This window comes from Pundamilia nyererei, unplaced genomic scaffold (genome assembly GCF_000239375.1).
Source record: "Pundamilia nyererei isolate P.nyererei 1_Seehausen unplaced genomic scaffold, PunNye1.0 scaffold00082, whole genome shotgun sequence".
Classification (NCBI taxonomy): Eukaryota; Metazoa; Chordata; class Actinopteri; order Cichliformes; family Cichlidae; genus Pundamilia; species Pundamilia nyererei.
In genome coordinates this window covers 704,524-723,970 of record NW_005187483.1, presented here as the reverse complement: position 1 = coordinate 723,970, position 19,447 = coordinate 704,524, and the positions used below count along the sequence as shown (strand labels likewise).

At 37.7% G+C, this 19,447-nt stretch overlaps 1 protein-coding gene across 1 annotated transcript in view; it reads left to right on the top strand.

Moving 5' to 3' along the window:
- aacs (acetoacetyl-CoA synthetase) overlaps positions 1-19,025 on the top strand; it is a 40,608-nt gene extending 21,583 nt beyond the window's left edge. The window contains exons 11-18 of the mRNA XM_005738126.1: positions 4,755-4,819; positions 8,442-8,564; positions 14,464-14,577; positions 15,482-15,607; positions 15,875-15,944; positions 16,141-16,199; positions 16,512-16,714; positions 16,834-19,025. Coding sequence (XP_005738183.1) covers positions 4,755-4,819; positions 8,442-8,564; positions 14,464-14,577; positions 15,482-15,607; positions 15,875-15,944; positions 16,141-16,199; positions 16,512-16,714; positions 16,834-16,971 — 898 coding nt within the window. The 3' untranslated portion in view covers positions 16,972-19,025. The remainder of the gene's footprint in view (positions 1-4,754; positions 4,820-8,441; positions 8,565-14,463; positions 14,578-15,481; positions 15,608-15,874; positions 15,945-16,140; positions 16,200-16,511; positions 16,715-16,833) is intronic.
- Positions 19,026-19,447: the final 422 nt, after the last annotated feature.

The following is a 19,447-nucleotide window of genomic DNA, read 5'->3' as shown; positions in this document are numbered from 1 at the left end:
AGTATAGATCTTCATAGCCTAGTATCACATTTGCTATCTTAATCCAAAGGTAATACTCTGATTGCAATCAAACTTTCTAGGTGTGCAGTTATGCAGCTGGGTTACTAACCGATCAGAATATCAATGGTCATGAAATGAAATAAAATTCAAGAATTTTTAGAGCTTGGAAGGGAAAATTACCACTAGTAATGGGTCACAATGGGGCTTTGATGAAAAGCAGAAAGCTGTATTTACTTTGGCAGTGGTAAAACTGCCAAAAGCCATGAAGGGATCTGAATACCTAAAGGGACCCAGTGATGGAAAATGTTCATTTGGATGTCATCTCTAAAGTAAAACTTTCAGACAAGCAAGAAATACAAACATTTAATTGAATGGAAGGCATTCCAAGTCTTTCAAGGAAGAAAGTCAGTCACTTAATGTATTACAGTAAGGTGTCATACTTTAGTTGATTTACCAGCCAGAGTAAAAATTGAATTAGCATTATTTCTGAGGAGAGCCAAAAAAAAATAATTTATTCAATGGGTTCTATGTATGAAGTGGCCACAAGACTTATTCAAGGGTTTTCCCTTCAATCTTTTGTTCATTATGTTTTGAACTACTATGTCCAGGAAAACTCCTCCTCCACGCTTGTGCCAGCGACTGCCGTGTGGAAGTCTTATCTTTAATTACTGCCAGATGAAATTCTCAGTTATTTATTAATTTTATTCTTTGGAAGAGATTCAGTACAGTACAGACAGTTTAACAGATTGCATCTTGCCAGCTCAGCTACAGTTTTAGACATGTGGGCTTAACAATTAAAATATCCACTTCTTCAAGCTGGATCCATCTATCTATCGTACATGGTAAATAGTTCGTATACAGAGCTTTCTACTGTATTTGAGCACTCAAAGCTTATCTGTAATGGGATTTTCTGGTATCTTCAAATCTTTAACATAATTAATTAACATAATTAACAATTCTTTTACATCCAAAATGCAATATTTACCTTATAAAGAATGTCACGACTTTAATTTTGAAATCCAGGTTACCAGGTTATGTTGATTTAGCAGCTTTAGAGTGTAAACTATAGCAATTACACTAAAGTTTCACATTTGAATAAACAAATGTACTGTCAAACAGGAGTTACTCATTGTTCTTTCTAGTCTAACGCACATGCGAAGAGGACAATGCTTCATATCTCTAACATATTCAAACAACTTACTGTGATGGAGAACAAGTGTGAGAATAATTTGTAAACTCCACTGACAAGTGGAGCTTCAATTGCTACATCACGACACGCGTAGGGACACATTACCATGATAATTGCTCAGAGGTGCTCTTGTGTCTGATTGCTCCTGAGTGTCTTTTATTGACTTAGTAGCGTCCAGTAACATGTCTTCCCTGAAACAGACACGGGTATATTTGCACATGCTGTCACACACTCTGACAAACAGAGACTCACAGCTTCTCCTCCACCCTCCATCCTAAGCACCCAATTAGCAGCTACACCTGGCCACCTGCCTCCAATCAGAATAGAGCGACTGTTTCCATGGTAGCCAGAAACCAAAAATTTCATATGCGGATCAGAGATGATAGGTAGGATGGATAATGACTGTCTGTATGTAGGTTTAGAGAACAAAAAAGGGTCTGCATGCAAAATGCAGAAAAAACGTCCATTAGTCTATCGATATGTCTAAATTGCTTGGTGTGTGATCTTCTTCTTTTTTCCGTTACACTAAAACAAGCACACTATATTTAATATTTAAAGGATTTGATACATTTGCATTGTATTTCACTGGAAATTATTTTGTAAATTCATTTGATGAAGTACAGATTCTATGAATTTAAAAAATCTGTTTTTAAAAGAACTTAATTAAATACTGACAAAATAATACATAAGTATTATAAAGTATGTTGTTTTCTAATATTTTCTTCTGTTTGAATCTTCTTAGATTTCTAATATCATGAAATATATTATTACCTTATTATGAACCACACTGTAAGTGAATGAGAAGTACAGCACACGTCTAAGGCGTAGGCACTTTAGACACTATAGTTCTACTTTTGTACTTTCTATACTTTACGTTCCTCTGTTGTCTTCCCAAAGTCTTGTAAGTTTCCATCTTAAATCAAATGCTGGTGGAGAAGGACCTTTTGAAAATTTAGCATTCATTTTGGTTTTCCATCATGTACAGTTGGTGCCCTTGAGGTATTATAGCTGTGCCAAATGGGTGGTCCACAAAACACTGAACACTGGCATGCTTTCAGGACGACAAGAGTGAAACACAGTTTTTGTATGAATGTCATAAACCACTGTTACTGGTCCCAGTTCTTCTTTCCCGGATTTGCAGAAAATGGCCATCCAAGTCTGGTTAGGTCTGATCACGTCAGATAGGTTTAACATTTAATGTTACACATAGTGTGATATAACATTAGACTCACAAGGTAAAACAAGATAAAACACTTGATTCAGTGTGAGTTGGCAGTAAGAGCACTGACAACAGTTGCGTAATCATACTTCATGTTGCATCTTGAGACCGTTATCAAATCCTCACTCTCTTCATTTACCCCTATCACCACTAATCAGAACGAGCCACCGAGAGCAAAGGAGATCTTGCACTGCAAAACAATTCCTGATTATTGTTCATCAAGCTGTTGTTTTGTTTGTTCTTATAGAGACAGCCCTTTTTATGATTGACATAAATGGTTACCATAGCGATGGATGAAATTTGATTGATTTAATGTCAACAAAAATAACTTAAAAAGACAGCAAGACATAGACTGAGACACAAATAAACCCATTTACAGACAGGCTTGAAAAGGCCCTTTGTTTTAAAATTAAAACTGCAGGGGAACACAAAAGTGACGTTTTGTCGCTTCTTACCATCCACGTTTCCCAACTGTTGTCAGCTGTCAGGGTGACATCAATTCACGCAGACAAAACTTTCTAAAATTATTTTTCCCAGAATTGTTGTGAGGAACCGTTGTGTTGTTACATTCTCATCTGAACAATTTTCTTGCGAAACATCTAAAAAAGAAGCAATTTGTCTTTTTTTTTTTCTCAGCTCTCTTTTGTATTTACCCAGTTGAAAGTTGTCCGTGCCAGTTTTTTTTCCCCCTTTCTTTCCTTTTTAAAATGTTATCTGTCTAGAAGGATGAGCACACAAGCTGTTTTAACATCACCTTCCTTTACATTTACACAGTGGCACACACTCCCCCGCTGGGAGCTTCCTTGTCCAACCAGACTACTGAGCAGCTCCACTGGAGCACATGGGATTAAGGGCAAAGGTCTGCTGAATAACTGTTGCCCTTTTTATGTTTTTGCATTCAGAGCAGATACAATGAAATTATGCCTTGTCTGCATAGATTCAGGGCAACAAGTGAAGCCATGTTACAGTTCATTCTCAGCACCAAAGTCTTAAGCAGACTGGCAGGTCTTTCAAGTATCACAAATATTGTATTCAGAAGTTACTTGACCGTTGCCTTAAAAGTAATGTACAGTGATGTTAATACAGATATATAAGGGCTTTATTGCACTCATGCATGTGTTTGTTGACAATGGATTTCGTGGGACAACTAAAAAATGTTTTGAAACCCATAAAGAGTAGAGTACTTGCAAATAATCTGGCAAATGTTACGAAGAAGATAAACTTAACTTTTTTTTTTCTTTTTACCAAGAAATGTTGGTTAAAAACGATGTACGATGTTTTTGCATCTAAATAATCTTCATACTATTTAATATCTAAAGTGTCACATTTTTAGAATTCAGAGACCCCCAAAAATTGATTCTCTTCATCTGGATGCAGCATTTTCAGTGTGAGAAACATTTCGTCACTCATCCAAGTGACTTCTTCATTTTCAGCTGATTGCAGGTTTTCCCAACCTTTTAAACATTACATTTACATAATGACTGAAACTAGCACCACTGACTAACAATGGGCCATGAGGTCCGTTTCATGATCAATAATATGAAAATTGTCATGGCCATTGGTCAATGACCATTGATCAATTGCCATGAGTACCATTCATAGAGAGTTGGTGAATTACTGCAATAACAGCATTGTAAGGTGGTGCAAGATGTACCCTTAGGCCCCCTCCTCGATTCAGAGATGGTCTTTCCCTTTTCACGTAAATGTCCTCCTTGACTCCTTGCTCAAATCAGCGTTCCTCCCTGTCCAGGATGTATATATCCTCATCATTGACAGTGTCTACTGGCCTGTTGGTGTAACAGGTGTCACAGATTTTTGAGGGTTTTAAATACAAAACTCCTTGAGAATTTAAAAATGCTTCTCTTAATATTTGCAGTTGTTCACCACGTCTCTTGTTTAAAGATATTAATCAAAAGCATCCAAGAACTAAAACAGGATATGTTTAATTGTGTTTGACACACTCAGGAATATCCCAGTGATGGTAAAGATTGTGATGTCACAAGGATCATTGGCAGCTTTGTGAATCTATCACTTATTCATCCATCACTTTGTCCAGCAGCATCTTTCCAAAATAGCCAGCCAGATTGCAGTGAAACTTGGCAACAATATTTATGCCACCCCCACTCATAAAGTCTGCTAGCTTGGTTCTGTTGTTTGGAGTTCCTGCTGTCACAATGCAGAATATAGTACATGTATGTAGGAGGCCTTTTGCAATGACTGTCAGTGTTGGCAACACTGACGCAAATTCTTTCTTCTTTTTTTTCCTTTTTCTTCTCAAAGTATATGAGAACACTCGCTACTTCTGGCAAACTGAATAATGTTTATCTTTTTTTTTTTCTTCATCAGCATCACTATCTTTGGTACCGGGGCCAAGTGGCTGTCTGTGCTGCAGGAGAGGAACCTGACACCCTGTAAGTTGTGTTCATGGATAGAAGAGAGTAAAATAAATATGTGAGCATGGTCACAGACATATAGACATACACACCTACTTTATGAGAATGGAATTTGTAGCAATAAGAGCAGATGGACACAGTAATGATTATAATAGTAATGTTGTTTGACTCTGAATGTCCTTTAGTCCATTAACTGGATGAAATAACAGTTTGCCCTGTGTTCTGGAGTATGACACTGAATTAAAAGGATAAAAAGGCTGTTATGATTTTTCATATGAGTCATGGATAGGTCCACCTAATTGCTTTTAGTGACACAACTTTCTAGAGAAAGAAAAAGATGTGGACAGATAACCAGAGCTGTGCTGGTGCTTTTTTTTTCTTCTTTTTTTTGACTTGCTGCTAGCTTTCATGTAGTGGTTACTCTTTGGAACTTGTGCAGCAACAAATTAGATACTGTATTGTGTTAGAACAAAACACTATCACAGCACAGTTGTTAGTCTTTGCTATAGAGTAACTTCCATCAGGTTTTCCTTATTTGTAAGAATTCTAGATTTTATACCTGTTTCGCATTATTGTAGGTGTTCATTTCACTGGAAAGCAACAGGAATTCTAGTTAAATTAGTTAAGCTATATTTCAGTTTCACACAGCCATATTTTAGACAGCAAAACTATAGTTTGAGAGACAGTTATTTCCATCTGCAGTAATTTATATCTGATACCTCTATTCTGGGACTGTACACCTCCCAGCCTTTCCACATCCATAGATGTTAGCACAAAATAGAACAAGCATCAATGAAAGCAGATATTACATTGATTAAGTGAAACACAGCATAAAAGAAGGAGCTGTGGTGGAGGTGGTTTTTAAAGATACCTGCAGATATGCATTCACTGATGGCAGTCTGACGCAGATTAACTATATTGATATAAATATATTAGATTTTCCAATTAGCCATCGATCGATGTGGGCTGGCATTAAGATCTGATCAGATTGCAGTTGAGCTTGACATTGTAGTCCACCTCCTTACTACTACAATAGATATGTCAATAGGGCGGTGCAATATGGCCAAAAATATTTAGCACAATATCTATTTGAAAATTTGCGATAACGATATAACTGACGATATAATTGGCACAAGACAAAATACTTTGTCTCCTCCACAACTTTATTAGTGCAAAAAAAACCCCCATCTATGTATTTTCACTTAAACAAGCAGCCGTTTTTTATGTGCATTAAAGCTATATAAAAATTTAACAGTGCAAATGCAAATTCCTTGCTGACAGTTTAACCAAAAGGCATTTCCAGTGGAAATTGGCCGACATATCCTTAGCATAAAAATGTATAATATCCATAAAACCTAAAAAGAGGTTATACACACACAATGCAGTAATATTATGTTGAAGCACAGTACGTATTACTCATTCAGGCTCCCGACTACGGTAGCCGTAATGCTCCGACAATCCATCAAGCGGTCCGGCTTCGTAGCCTAGCAACATGCGCTATCGCGGTAGAGTGGTATGGTCAAAATCTCTACTGCTGGCCAAATTCATATCGTTTCTACCATATACTGTTTATACCGCCCACCCCTAACTTGGAATTACGTATCTTGGGCAAAGATACTTGGGTATACAGACCAGGGAACCACCAACCTTTCAGTAAGTGGATGAACTGCTCTACCGAAACTATAGTCACTTGTGTTTTTGGGGGCGATTTTTAGCTACTTCTAAAGTAACACAGTGGTTAGCACTGTTTCCTCACAGGTCCTGGGTTCGAATCCACAGGCTGTCTGTATTCCACCCATGTCTGCGTGGGTTCTCTCTCCAGCTTCCTTCCACAGCCTGAAGACATTCTTATTGGCCATAGGTGTGAATGTGAGCAGAAATAGCTGTTTGTCTCTCTGTGTTAACTCTCTTTAGATTGGCATTGTGTCCAGGGTGTACCCAACCTCTTTTCCTATGGCAGCTGGGATAGGCTGTAGCCCAACTGTTATCCTAATTTGTGGAAGAAAATTGATGGGTTTAAACATCCGCTGCCAGCTGGAAAAATTAAAACAAATATGAAGAAATCACAGTGAAGTCCAGGATTTATTAAGCCTATATGGCATATAAGAAACATTACATGATTTTCATCAAATCAAAATATAATGGTTTTAATGTGAGTTTAGTCTAAATTTACTTTGTTGTCCATCTACACTCAGGAGTACAATGTACAGGAAATAGTGGGACACTGAAATAGGATTCCAAGAAAGTAAAGTACCAAACCAGCTGTGTGTGTTAAGAGCTCTGTGTGTGTCATCCATACACATTGCAGTAATAACATTTGTAGTGTATGGCTAAATTGCAGCCACCAGGCTTAACAATTTTTCTGTCAGAAGTGCAAACAGAAAAAACTTGCATATACCAAGTGTCACCATGTAGCACAGTGCATTCTGATAATCGCCACAAATCTGCATTTGTTGCCCTTGTTTGTGCGTCTCTCTTTAACTTTAAATGAGCTGAACCCATTCCTAATTCTAATACTAAACAGAAAGGCATAAAAAAATAAAACATTGCTGTGTCTCTGTGCTTGTCTCGCTCTCTTGTTCCCGCTCGCTGCCCCACCCCTATTAGTCAGCCAGCCACTTGATCCAGTTGGCATTGTGTGTGTGCATTTGGATGCTTATTAGAGAAAGAGAGCGTGGCAAAGGGAGATGTTTGTGTGTGTGTGTGTGTGTGTGTGTGTGTGTGTGTGTGTGTGTGTGTGTGTGTGTGTGTGCGTGCGCGTGCGCGCGTGCGTGCGCGCATGCCTCCACTGGCCCGAGGAGGATAGTGGGAGCTTCTTCACTGGCTGCCCCAGCGGAGAGGCCCTTTTCCCTAGGATGACATTTGGACTGGACACCTGGAGGCATGGTGGGGGGTAGCAAAAGTCCAACTGTGTGTGTGTGTGCGCAGAGCAAGGGGCAGTTGCTGGAACCTTATTAGTTCCCAGAGTGTTATTGGCTTGTGGTTTGGGCATATGTGTGTGACAGAGAACATGGACATGGATCTTGAGGATGGCTAAAGCGATGTGTGCGGTACGTTGCATGCTCTGTCACATCAGGGTGGCAAACTACAATAACACAACAAGTTGGGGTGCAACAAGCCACAGCTGTTCAAATGTGAATACCCATTTTATGTGTTTGGTTTACTAATTTGGTTCAAATGATTGGTGACTCCAACTTGGTTAGGTTTGGGTTGTTTGTTTTTTTTGGGGGGGGGTAACCACTGTGATAACTGATCCCAGACCAGTAATTCTAAAATATGTGCAGCCTCACTATAAAAGTGTGACTATTGTTGTCTCAATACAAGCAGGTAAACTGCATATTGAGTCTGATCAAAAACCAATGTTTTTGCTCATTTGCTCTCTTGAAGCAAATGAGAATCCCAAATAATCTTTTCAGATTTTCCAATTTGCCCACATTATTTTTGACCAGTTAATGAATCCAAATTTATTGTACTTCCGGAACTCACTGAATTTTTAACACTCAACATTTTAGGAACATTTTAGGTTGTATTCAAAAAGTGACTTCAAACACAGTTATGTATTACTAATAACTAAACTACGGAGTTTATTGTTCATCTTCTTTCGCTATTTATTTTTACCTTTTGTGTTTTCCTTCTCTAGCGGAAACACACAATCTCCAGTCCCTCCACACTATCCTGTCTACTGGATCTCCTCTCAAACCTCAGATCTACGACTATGTCTACCGCTGCATAAAGAGCACCGTGCTGCTGGGCTCCATTTCAGGTGACTCAATAACACATACCCTGCTAGGACACATATTATTTTTCTAATACTTAAGAATTTAAGAATAACATATTGTTTATTTAGAATTATGACACAAAATCATTTAATCATTAAAAAGAACTGTAGATAAATATTTGTCTTAGACATTAATATTACAGTTTTAATTAATTTAAAAATGTCAAGCTTTTACTCAATAAGAACAATTTATAGTATACTTTTTTAATGAATGAAATATTCAACAGGTGCATATTAGTGCATTTTCTGCTAATCAGGTTGTGGTTTGACAAAAAAACTATTGTCTATAATATTTTCTTTATAAAAATTTGACAGACAATCTGTGGCGCTTCAAATTAATAGCTACTTAACTAGGAACATAATGCATGAAATGCCTGCGCAATAAGTAAAGATTAATCGTGCCAGCTGTTGTTTTTTTTTCCTCCAGTTATTGCTAAAGACCTGTTGTCTGTTTTGTTCACTAACAAATGAAACCAAGTTCTGTTTATTTTTAATTTGATTCAGCCATCGAGTATCCTTTATACTCCATTTCATCTTTCTCCTGTTTTTGATTAAGAATAATAGCTGCATTGTAGCTACATTGAGGACAACTTGTGATATGCTAGCTTTTATCAGTGAGTGACCATACTTGAATTTACTGATAAACTGATACCCAAGAAACTACTCAATACTTGATAAAATACTATCAGAGATTACTATTTCCAAGTTACTTAAAAAAATTGTGGTTCTGTGCATCTGGTGACTAAGCTCCACATTTTAATTACCAATCAAATACAGTTAGTCAGGTAGGCTGTTATCTTGTGTCTAGACTTTCCTCAGTTTCAGTCTGGTACTTTCAGAGAAACTTGGCATTTTTTAGACTTAAGTAATTGTTTTATTCTGTAAAATTAACACCATCCATTACAACTCTGCAGACAGGACTGATGGTGTTTGTTGCCTGGCTCTCACATTAATGTTATCATTTTAATATTAGCCATAGCTGCTAACCACTATCTTAATGATAACAGATGGCTAAGGTGGCTATTGGATAAAGGTAACTTCAGCTGCTCTGTTTTTTCTCCAGTGGTTTCCACAGCAGCTGGATCCACATATTTGATTTGGCAAAAATCTTATGCCAGATGCTCTTCCAGGCACAACCCTCCCAATTACCTGGGCTTGGGACCAACACTGGCACTAGCTTGTGACACCCTAAGGCAAGGTTTTTGGTAAACGGGTAATTGCTAATAGCTAACAGCTAACATGAACGTGAACTGGCCAGTTTAACATTTATCATAACTGTACAATACTTCACTGTTGTTGAAACATGAGCTTTTCTGACCTTTTGAAATTCCCCCTAAAGTGCTTTTCACAAAACTGAAGAAGAGCACATTAGAACACACACTAGCAAAACTAGCATGCCTGTTGATCCCAAATACAATTGCAATGTCTAGCCTTGTCCATTAGATTGTGTCTATTTTTAGATGTGTTCTGAGTGTTTTCTTTAATTGGTTGACCACTTTGATTTTTTTTTCTCTCGTGTTTAAACAACTAATAAGTTAGTTGTAAGGAACATCCCTGACAAAAATGAAAGAAAAGAAGGATTATGTAAATGTAAGATTACTTATATTTAACCTAATGTTATTTTATATATATATTGACAAATCAAGATATTTATATCCAAGATGATTCTGGTGCATAATGTGATGTCTGAGCAACAAATTGTTTGGTTCCCGATGTCTTTATGACAGAAACCGGATACTTAAACTTAAAAAAATGTATTTTAAAACATTTAAAATATATACTGTATTTGTATTTTGAAATTTTAAAGCTAAAACAGAAAAGCATCTCTGACACAAGCACAAAAGGACTGATGCATAATAAAAAAACAATAAATTGTATAGAAGGCTACATATTCCTCACCACCCACAACTGTCGCACATGCACACACACACGCACGGGTCTAACGCACACAGTGCTTCTCAGCCCATTGTGATGTTGTCAGGCCAGTAGAATGCTATCTGTCTCTTTCTGTGAGTCCTGAAACGTTTAACATTTAGCAGAGCTTGGGTGACTGACGTATTAAACACACACACAAACACACACACACACACACATACGCACACTGAGAAGCAGCTTGGAATGTCACGCTTGCATACACATACACGCAGCCATTGTGAATGACAGCCCAAATGGGTACAACATATAGCCTCAAATACACAAGCAAACATATGCAAAGTTGCACATGCTCACAATGACATGTAAGTCGAAATGCTGGACACAAGCGTCAGCTGAAATGTCAATCACAGGCAGAAATCTGGTGAGAGATGGAAAATAAACAGAAGAAATCTGCAAGCAGATTTTCTTAGGTTATTTTTGTCGTAAATATCTGTGTCTCTGCAGAGTCTGTAAGATAAGTGAAGAAAGAAATCTGTTTAGTGAGGAAGGTGGTCTGTGCAAAATTTGCTGTAGGCTTAAGAATCTACTGAAAACTTCAAAAATAGTTGGTTATGGCAATTACACATTTTCGTTTGTTTGCATTATAGGTTGTTACTCAACAACTCATACGATTTTGTGACACACATCAACAACTTTTATGAGACAAACACATAGAACGAATCAAGGAAAAACAAGTTTTTGCTTATTAGCTCAATACAAAGCTGTATTCATCCCCTTTTTAATTGCGTTAGTAAGTCAATAAAACAAGTTCAGTATTAAATGGTATCACATAACAGAGGCACTGAGAAACCATGTTAGCTGAACAGATAAAACTGTTTTCTTCTTCCACTTTAAAGATCCTTTATAGTTACTTTGTAAAGATTTTTTAATGAGTCAAATGGCTTATGGAAACAGTAGGTATTGTAACTGTTGTAGCTTTTGGCATTAGAAAAATGAGTTTAATCCCAACAGTGCCGTTGAGGTGCATCAGTTCAGCCATCGTGCCAAATTACATTATATTTTACCATAAGGTTTTGGGACTGCCATACTCCAGCAGCAGAAGTATGAGGGGGAAAAGTAGAAGATTTCAGATGCCTGTATACCTTGCTGCTTGGCCATCAAACATGTTTTATTTAGAATGTGCAAAGCATCTCAGCTTTGCCTCTCTGACTTTGTCTCCAAAGAGCTCAACCTGTTCCTGTGCTGTTCCTCTGACAGTATAGTGTTATAATATTTGAACAAAATGATAGCTAAAGTGGTAAATTGTGAAGAAGACCCAATTTGTTATTCATCTGGACTCGTCCTTTTGGAATTATAGCGCTGGCTCTTTGTGAATGTGTGACTCGAAACAGCAGGTCCTGCCCCAGTCACTTTCCATCTTGCTGCCAAGGGCAACAGAGGGCTGCAACCCTTTTGGCTGCCAACCGACCTAACCTTGACCCATGAGGTCAATGCTGTGTGTGTGTGTTCTGAATGCTCATATATGTGGGTCCCTTGCTGATTTTACCCCGTGTCACTGTGTGTGTATAAACATGTGCTTCAGTTAAAGTCTACTTGGGGTTGTGAAAACTTTTAACGGAGATTGTCGTGTATATCAGGAGAGTGTTTGTGTGTTTTCTGTTCAGCAGGGACCTCAGACCCCTGTTGCTCTTCAGTGGGTGATTTTAACACTTTCACTGCTGGATTTACTCAATCCTAATATACCTCCATCTGACTCTCCATATGTCAGCTCTCCACACCCATTTTGCCTCTTCTCTTCTCTTCTCTTCTCTTCTCTTCTCTTCTCTTCTCTTCTCTTCTCTTCTCTTCTCTTCTCTTCTCTTCTCTTCTCTTCTCTTCTCTTCTCTTCTCTTCTCTTCTCTTCTCTTCTCTGTGTTAATTTTGAAGTATTTACCAAGTCATCTTTTCAATTTTCCTTTAGTTTTTGGTTTCAATTCAGTTCATTTTTGGATAAATGAATTCATGTGTAGGTTAGCTGTGTAGGTTGCTTGGTTTGTCTCAGTTGGTGGCTTTGTTTGACCTCAAACTGTGCAGGTAGTTTTTCAAAGCAGTAACACCTCCACAAATGAAAGAAGATGTGCGTGCACGCACTCACATGTGCAAAAATCTATGAAAACTAACTGGGGAGTTCAAAAAACCTTTTTCTTCACTTCAAAATAGTCACTGCTGTTAGGAGCATCAGATCAGTGTGACACGTTGCACTCTTGTGTATATACACCTTACTCACACATGCACACTACATGTCAGATGATGGAAGGCATCCCAAGAAAACCACATTGACTTTTGGCTTAAATGTGCTTCTGTTTGTGTGTGTATGTATGTATTTTTGTGTGTTTGTACTCACCTATTAAGGTAAATGTAATATTAATCTAATTGCATATCGTCCCACTATAAGTGTGTGTGTTTAATCAGAAGACAGAGTTTCTACTTCCTCCTGGGAGCCAATTAGAGCTCAATAAAGAACCTGCCAGAAAGAGAGACGGAGAAAACGAGTGTAAAGAACAAAGAAATGCAAGAAAGGAGGAAGGAGCAGTAGAAGGGCATAGAGCAACTGAGAGAAAGCAAACGAGATGGATGGATGGTATCTGTCACGCAGAGTGGAACGAAATAGGGAGGTAGAGAACAAACAATAAGAAGGGAGATGAATAGAACGTGTCAGAAATGGTATATGATTGGAAGGTAGAAAGAGATGAATAGATGTGTGCGTCTTCATGACAGTTTTAGGAAAGTGCTGCAAAGGGAAGGAACTCCTATATAGGTCAATGAAGGTGGAGCAGCGAGCTAATGCTGCCTGTGTGTGGAGCAAAAAAATACAAGACACTGGTATTAAGTGTGATAATGTCTCTTGGTCAGTGTTTGCTGATATTTTACATAGTTACGTGATATGGGTGTGGCTCTGTACATTCCAAGTATTCCAAACTAAATGAAATAAGGTAAAAACGTACACATTGCCTCCCTCCAACCAGTTTCACCATTTGAGGTCTAAGTCATCATATGTGCTAACCCTAACCCTAGTCCTACCACACTAAATGTGATTCATTATCTTTATCACATCATAAAATATCTAAGAGACTTCTGACTATTTACAGTAAAATGTGTCTAAAACAGAAGCATACCCTATATTGTTGGCTTCAATCTATTTTTGTCTGCACTTTCAATATAATTTAAAAGGAAACTGTGTCTTGCTGCTCTTAAACTGGCACATCCAATGACTCTAAAGGATTAAAGAATGGTCTACGCCTTCCTGGAAAGTTTTTGAAATTAAAATTTGTAGAGAAAATTATTGGTACCCCTCAGAAATGGTGATAAATAAGTGGAATATGGAAACTAAAGATTGTCTTTATCATAGGCGTCAAAAGTATATGCCAAACATGGTCAAAGTTAAGACTTGAAGAATCACCAAAGCAACTTCCTGTTCCTGTTACCACAGCTCTTACTATTATTTATAAAGTTTAAGATCCAGAGGACAGGGGCAATAGTAATGTTTGGCCCAGGTTCTTTGTGGCAAGAGCTGAGGAGATTCCACTTTTAAAACAGAAATAAAAAAGCCAGCATAAAGTTTGCTAAAATACATGTAGACGAGCAACAGTGCTTGTAGGAGAAATCACAATTAGAATCGCTCATCAGCTCCATGTTCACCGAGGGATAAGGAAAAAGAAGAAGAAAAGAACACCTCTTTGAAACACAGATGGTACTCTGTTATAATGGGAAAACCTTGCTATAACTGTTATAGGGTTCACTGACTTTATTCAGGGTACAATGAAAACCACAGCAATGAATTTATTAAGACGCTACAGAGTTAACAGACTTCCCATTGCTCTGTCTTATTTGTAGGTCAAGGTTCCTCCAACAGCGTTAATGACAAAAACTTAAGACACAAGCTGGTCAATTTTAACTTCTTAGAAAAATTATATGTCTGTTGCAGAAATATAATGGAAAACTTCCCGGTTTCTCTCAACTCTTTTCCCAGGTGGCACTGACATAGTGTCGTGTTTCATGGGCCAGAACCCAACAGTTCCAGTGTATCGAGGTGAGATTCAATCAAGAAATCTCGGCATGGCTGTGGAAGCCTGGAGCCCTGACGGTAAGACTCTGGGTGAATCTCTTCAGAATTTAATAATCCCTCCTACCACTTTCTGTTTCATTCAACCTCAATAGCAATTAAGAGATTTACTGTATGGGGACAATAGAGCAACAGAGTCAAGGGGATTGTGGTCAGCTTTTAAATAAGTTTCAGGTTCAGGCTGCATTTAAAAAATAAAAAATAAAAAAATAAATAAAAAAATAAATATATATATATAAATATATATATATATATATATATATATATATATATATATAAAAAATAGAAAATTTAAAAATTGTTACCAAGGAAATTAGAAATGCTCCCTTTATTGTACATGTCACTGATGGTGGAGCTTATATGTATATATTTGCCAGGCCAAAAAGTAACTGAAGGAATGTGTGAACTTTCCCTGGAACAATATACTGACCAACTTTAGCGAAACACATTTTTTTAAATTATTAATTTCAAATAAAAAGGGTTTTGTTCTTTATTTATTTATTTATTTTTTATCATGGTGGAAGTCTTCAAAGCCCTCTAGGTTTCTGTCATTGATTTCAGTCCCTCTTTCCCCAGCTCCCTGCTGCAGGCTGTACTGGCATGTCTCCACCACCTCAAAGGAGAGTGGATTGAAGGATAATTTAAAGGCAGTTTTGTAGAAAGAGTTTGGGATTATTTTAGTCAGTCTTTAAGCCTATAACACCGTCCTGAGGGAGGCTGTTAGGGTTGTGTGAAACCACACACTAAAGGTATCAGGTTCTCTGAGAGCGACACACATTCTTTTTGTTTTTATCAGAGAAGGATTTATACTGTGTCTCTTATACGCTTATGTGTTTGTGCATATGGACGTGTGCCCAGGTTTATATGGGTTGCAGGGAAACACACACTGCAACTTTCTGTTCCTGTGAAATATGTGTTTTAACAGGTAAGCCTGTGTGGGGAGAGAGTGGGGAGCTTGTCTGCTTGAAGCCAATCCCCTGCCAGCCAACACACTTCTGGAATGACGAGAATCAGAGCAAATATCATAAAGCATACTTTTCTACATATCCCGGTAACCACACAAATGTTGTGTAAAAATAGAAGCATATTTACAGTTTACATGTACATAAAGAGACACCTGTAATACCCCTGCTGTACAGCTACCCTTTAAGCAATATCGCCCAGTTTAAATTTATCTGTGCTTACATTATGTAACTGTTTTTATTTGCATTTATTACTCCTTCATTTTTTAATGTTTGTTTTCAGTATGTGTTCTTCAAGTATGCACAAAAAAAAATATCAAAGTTTCAGACAAATTTTTCCTTTTCTCATTCTGTAGGGGTGTGGGCCCACGGAGACTACTGTAAAATCAATCCAAAGACAGGGGGCATTGTCATGCTGGGCAGAAGGTCAGCCATTAACTGCAATCAATACGTTTTATTGATTCATCAGGACAGGCTTAAATGTACTTCATACCCTTTTGTGTGATATTTTGTCACAACTCTAGGCAGTAGAGTCATTTTTTTCCTGTGGAAATTTGTGGCAAAATGGCTCGCAATTACAGGAACGCCAGCTCTGAATTTAGAAAATCTGTTTTTTCTGTAGTGACGGCACGCTGAACCCCAACGGAGTCCGATTCGGCAGCTCAGAGATCTACAACATTGGTGAGTCTTTATCTGCAGATGGAGTAGGGTGTGGGTGTAAGATAATAAAAGAAAATGGTTCTGAGTCATGGTTCTTTTTATGTTCCTGGAAAAATAAGACTTTGCCATCCCATTGTCCACTTTTTAAAGTTTACTCACTTGCCATTCTCCGTACGTACTCACGCTGCTTAGTTTGACACTTTTTGTCTTTTCTGTTCTTTTAATCTTTACTCTCATTTTCTTTTCACCTCTCACATCTTTTTCTCTCTGTGGCTCATCTTTTTTGGTTTGCCTTTTTGCCCTCTGCCCTCTCCTTTCCTCTCCTCTCTGCAGTGGAGGCATTTGAGGAAGTGTCAGACAGTCTTTGTGTTCCACAGTACAACGCTGACGGAGAAGAGAGAGTTATTTTGTTCTTAAAGATGGCACCTGGTAAGCCCTTCAGTCCAGAGTTGGTGGCGAAGATTAAAGGAGCCATTAGAAAAGCTCTGTCTGCTCGACACGTACCCGCCCTGCTGCTGGAGACCAGAGACATTCCTGTAAGAAAAAAAAAAAAAATCTATCAGTTAGTTATGAAAAAACTTTATGTTATTCTGTCAGGCTGCAAATAGAAAAATCCTTTTTGTTGAATGACAGCCTTTATTTCATTCCTCTACAGTATACCATCAGCGGTAAGAAGGTGGAGGTAGCTGTAAAACAAGTGATTGCTGGTCGGGAGGTGACACAAAGAGGAGCATTCTCCAATCCTGACTCACTGGACCTCTACAAAAACATTCCTGAACTGCAAAACTATTAGAGACGTGGCTTCACAGAGCTGAAGAGAGGGTCTGCAAAGACACGTAGCCTGAAAGGATTTTAGCTTTGATTTTAGACTAACTTTATGTAAATTTACAGGTACAGGGTGATATGCAAAGTTCATTGCATGGGTTCCTCAAACAGGCACCCTGCGCTGCATACAGGGCAAAAAGGTGATGATGTGTGTCAAAATTATATATAACAATACCAAACAAGATGTATTATAATAATAAATTAATTATATCAGGCAGACAGAGAGACATAGTGTTCCACAAGTCATCTGCTCATAGTCTACCGTACTGCACAATTAAGTGTTGGAAATGGAACACTGAAGGAGGCTTTGGATATAATATCGTGTGTTTAGCAGTGCTTGTGAATAAGCTCATGCTTTGAAGCCCTTGAAGAAATGAAACGCAGTATAAAGTGCTTTGCTTCGGCTTCACACTTTGATTGTTATCAGCTATTGAAGAACCATATCTCCCCGTGTCACCTGCCTGTAACCTTGAGTGGGTCCCTGAATAAAATCCATGGAGGTGTGTAGATAAATACACCCACGCATCTTGGAGTTACGCCTCAGCTTTGGCTCATATCACCATATCATGTTTATGTGGTGTGGATTGCTATCTTAATGTGGATATATTTGTATATCGGTATACATTTTGGGACTGTGAAACTGTGTTGACTTTACAGTTATGCCTTTAACGATAGCCACCCAAACGTGTTAACCAAAGTCATGGAAGTTGTATTATGTTTGTGTAACAGTTCTAGTTTACTTAATTCTTGAATAAGGAAGCCTAGAAAACTAAACTAATATAATATAATTTAATATAGCTTACTAATAACTAATATAGCTTTTTTTTTTTTCTGCCTAAAAAGCTATATCATATTTCATACTTGATTCTGAACCTTTGTTTTCGAAATCCTCTATTCAATGTTGTCCCCCCATCCAAAACCAGAATAGGTCGTTATCTATCAATCTGTTGTAGCAAGGATTCAGTCAAGATGCACATTTCTCATTTCACCACAGAAGCCTGTTGTATACATTTGTATCTATGTTCCATGATTGTTACAACGCTAAGAAAAGCATGTGTTGTACTTTGTACATAGAAAAAATGAGTTATTTATTTAAAATTTCCTAATTATAATAACAAATTCTGTAGCCTAGTTGATGCTATTAACTGTAGTGGTTTTGGTCACTAGTAAATCTGTAATAAAACACAATTCCTGTGGGTTTGATTTCCATTTTCCATGAGAAGCAAATACCTGACCAGAGTGTCAATTGTGCAAAGGAACAGATGTCAGAGAGCCATTTGATCTATGGATAAGAATTAAACTGAAAAAAATAAAAAATAGGGACCATTTTCTCATTTGGCTTATTGTGTGTGTGGTTTCCTGTATAAGTTGGTGCGTTAAGCTTATTTTCTTTATGATTATTTTAAATATTTGGTATAACTGTAAACCATTTAACTGGATACATGTGCATTTAATGTTTGAGTTCACAATCATGCCTATATCAAACAAAAGCTCCAGGAACAAAGTTTTGATTGGAATACTGCTTTTTTGTATGTAGACAATTAAATTAAATTAATTAATTAAATTATTTTGTCTCATAAAGATGCACAAGTCCTTTTACTCCTATAGGAGACAAGAATCATAAATAACTGGATGGTTTGCACTTGAGTGAAATCAGGTGGAACATTGGAGATCTGCATTGTTTTTAGTAAATATATGTTCTTTAGGCATCAAATATTTCTTATGATAAAGCAGTTTTACTGTGTGTATTTAGTTTGAGAATGCAAGAATCAAACATGACATGTTTTGGACGATATTCTAGGTTGTATGTTCTTTTTGATAACGGGATAACGTTGGTCACTGTAGGTCTGGTTTCGAGCTGTGTGATTGTGAACGCTATTTGCACACCTTGTCTTTGTTGAGTTTTCCGAGGGAATATCTGTGTAAGAAACAACTTTAAAGCTGTTTAACACAGGGATTTTGTTGTATGCATTTTCTGGCTGGAAACTGTCAGCTAACCAATAAAGTGAGGCCAGTCTGAGAGCAAACAAAAAGTTTTGTGTTCCAAAATGTAAGCCTTTTATGCTTATTGTAAATTTACAGTACGCATCCACATTGCTTTCCTAAGATAAACTGGGAAGCTCTTCATCCAAGGCTTTCTAGGCACAGCACACATGTATCAAGTAAACAGGAGTGTGAATCAACATTTATGTTTAACAGCTTAACTAAAATATTTACCTCTGAGCTCTGACACAAAACTACCAGCAACTAATAAGTAGTTGCCGAAAGTTTATAGACCTAAATATTCTGAGCTGAGGTATACAGCTTATTTGAGTTTTATCTTCATCCACAGCCAATATCCATCCATCCATCCATCCATTCGCTTCCGCTTATCCTTTTCAGGGTTGCGGGGGGCGCTGGAGCCTATCCCAGCTGTCATAGGGCGAGAAGCGGGGTACACCCTG